The sequence below is a fragment of the Sprattus sprattus genome (assembly GCF_963457725.1).
Source record: "Sprattus sprattus genome assembly, chromosome: 4".
Classification (NCBI taxonomy): domain Eukaryota; kingdom Metazoa; phylum Chordata; class Actinopteri; order Clupeiformes; family Clupeidae; genus Sprattus; species Sprattus sprattus.
Window position 1 is genome coordinate 32,594,681 of NC_137923.1, and position 3,194 is coordinate 32,597,874.

A 3,194-nucleotide genomic window follows, 5' to 3' on the forward strand; every position below is an offset into this window, starting at 1 on the left:
GTGTTTCTGTGCCTATTCGACGGCCTGCTAATGTTACCGGTCCAATGATCTTCACACACCGACAACCCGACGCTTCGCAATGAGTCTCTAAATTCCTGACCGCTCAGTCTCCTGTGGACACATCGTTTCCCTCTAGAGGAGGGCAGGCAGCTCACTCACTCATTCATTCCCAACTTCAGATGGACAGTGCACCGAGGGCACCTACAACTAAGATGCATTGGATCACCCTACTACTGACTGGATTGACTTTATGGAGCAAAGTATCCGTCTACCATTGCTTAGATTACGAAGACAATTACGATTATTATGAAGAGGAGAAGATGGAGACTATAGACTACAAAGATCCCTGCAAAGCTGGTAGGACTTTTCTATTTACATTTTAAACATATTTACGGAGGTCGAGAGAGAGAAATGTGGTTTATTAAGTTAGCAAATGGCAAATCCCCCCTATAGGTTTTTATTTATTTATGGAGCGTGCACGTAATATCTTTAAAAACATGATATAGCCTATCATATAAAAACTGCTCACTCTTTGTCCCCTTTCTTGCACTTTGAGACCCCAACAGACCCCACATCCACGGCTGCTGCTGTCAGACAGATTTAAGATCACTGTGAGCGATCACGGGGTAAAAAGATAGTTTGTTGAGTACCCGGCAAGGATTTGCATGAATTAGTTTAATAGCCTACGATATCTACGATAGCCTAAGCACAAGCTGAAGACTTAGTTGCGTCTTTAGCTATTCATATTCTCTGTGTTGTTGTAGACTGTGCACCACTCGCATTCGGTTTTAATTCCAGATTAAAGCGTGTTTGTGTCATTTATGTTATTCTCCTATTTGAAGATATGACTTTAACAATCCCCGCGTGCCTCCACCCCCCACTGTAAGCGATCGTGCACCCAGTTTAATCGCACCGCCTTCACCTCAGCCTCCCGCGAGTTGATCCATCCCGAAGACACGTGCACGGTCGCTGTCATAAGCCGGTCTCGTACCGTCTATCCTCCTCCCGCTACCGTTTGCGGTTTTAAAGCGCTCATGCATTCCACCTGTTCGGTGCACAGGGCGGCTGGTGCTCGAAACTATTTCTATCTATCCTTAGTGGGCTCAGTTTCTGTCCGAAACCGTTTCTGTCTCCTAACTCGCCGATGTTGGAAGACTTTTGGAAAGTTTTACGATTAGTATTTTATTTATCTGAAAGGGACATGGCGAAAGCGGATAGAGAACTCTGTGTTTGCAGAGAGCCTTGGCTCTAAACTAATGCAGGTGGTTGATGGTGCAGAGCGCAATCCAGTAGAGTACTCAAATGGAGCAAGTGCAATGCAGGGATCTGCTCAATTTAGTAGTGCCAGGTTACCAGCTGCTGCTATGCTTTCTTCACTATGTCTGTTCATCGTATGTCTAGTCTTTACATTGGAATTAAACTACAATACACTGCTGGACTCGTGCGCGCCTGCCGCCTGCGCTCAAACATTCACACCTTTAAAGCCCAAATTGGGGCGTGGGTGAATGCTATTTGTGATAAGTCTTAGTTTTTGATGGAGGACATCCTATTAAATTGCACTAAAAAGAACAATTGTATAAATATTTGAAATGAAAATACTGAAGACATTGATATGTCCCTGTATATGACAGGATGTGTCAAATTGCATGTGTTTCTGTAGCCTATGTGTGTGTGTGTGGGCCTGTATTGCACCCCACCCAAGAGTTAACAGATGTGTGTTCTGTCTGTCTCTCTCTCTCTCTCTCTCTCTCTCTCTCTCTCTCTCTCTCTCTCTCTCTCTCTCTCACACACACACACACACACACACACACTCTCATTCTCTCCCTCTTAGTCCTCTAGTAATTTTTACTTGCTTTAAATGACATCTTTTCACACATTGAGGCTGTACTGACATTTAGAAATAATATTACCAATGTGATGAAAATTCGTAGTGTGTTTGTGTGTGTGTGTTTGTGAATATGTAGGGTTAGGGTCTCAGAGAGTGGGAGTATCTGTTTGTTGGGCGGATTTAGTTTTTGACATTTTGCAGCCACAGTGATAAAGTTTCTTCTGGGAGCGGGTGGGATCCAGACTCACTCTCACACCACAAATATACACTGACTTGTGTGTGTGTGTGTCAGTGAGAGTATTTATTGGATACTCCTTTTCATGACATAGTTGAGTGTATTTGGTCTTCAGAAGCGCTGTGCCCAATGTGTCTCTTATGTTAAAAGAGGTACATCAGTGTGTGTGTGTGTGTGTGTGTGTGTGTGTGTGTGTGTGTGTGTGTGTGTGTGTGTGTGTGAGTGTGTGTGTGTGTGTGTGTGTGTGTGTGTGTGTGTGTGTGTGTGTGTGTGTGTGTGTGAGTGTGTGTGTGTGTGTGTGTCAGTGAGAGTATTTATTGGATACTCCTTTTCATGACATAGTTGAATGTATTTGGTCTTCAGAAGCGCTGGGCCCAATGTGTCTCTGAAGTTAAAATGCAGGGTATGTGACTAGGTTCGTCAGTGTGTCTCTGTGTGTGTGCATGCTGTTGTGTTTTTGGAGTAAAGTTTGGTCCCCCAGGGGCCCCTGGAAATGCTAAGGTGTGTGTTTCTTTCTGTCGATGGGCCCTTGTGTGTTTGAAGTGCTTACCCTTCTAAAGCGCAGTGTGCATCGACTGCATTGATCGGGTTCCACTTGTTTAATGTGCTACGTTGCGCTAATTTAGTGTGTGCTAAAAATGGCCAGGGCTGAGCTGGCACTTTGTAGCCTTAGCACTTAGCTTAGCATAGACAGGGTGGTATGAGGGCGCTAAGAGCTCTCTCCTTATCGACTGTCAGACGACAGCCTCTTTGTCTCATCTTGGGGACTCCTCGTGGCCATCATGAGGACTCTCTTGGTTTTGTTATTCCTGCCTCTCTCTCTCCCTTTCTTACACACACACACACACACACACACACACACACACACACCAAACATACATGCACACACATACACACAGATACTCACAAACACGTATACAAACACACACACACACACACACAATGCATTATCCTTCAAACAAAGACAGCATTGCACGAGGAATGTGCAGTTAATAGCAAACAAAGCCATTGTGCGGTCTCCATATCACATTCATAAGCGTACATTAGCACTACACAAGAGGGACACCACAGACAACAGTATGGGCTGTTGTGCTGGGGCAGTGTCTGTTTGGGGTGTTGTTTGGTAGGGGC

The 3,194-nt window shown here is 44.8% G+C and overlaps 1 protein-coding gene across 1 annotated transcript in view; it reads left to right on the forward strand.

Moving 5' to 3' along the window:
- Window positions 1-212: 212 nt before the first annotated feature.
- tll1 (tolloid-like 1) overlaps window positions 213-3,194 on the forward strand; it is a gene marked incomplete at both ends in the record, with an annotated part of 37,417 nt that continues 34,435 nt past the window's right edge. The window contains 1 exon segment of the mRNA XM_080837078.1: window positions 213-357. Coding sequence (XP_080693204.1) covers window positions 213-357 — 145 coding nt within the window.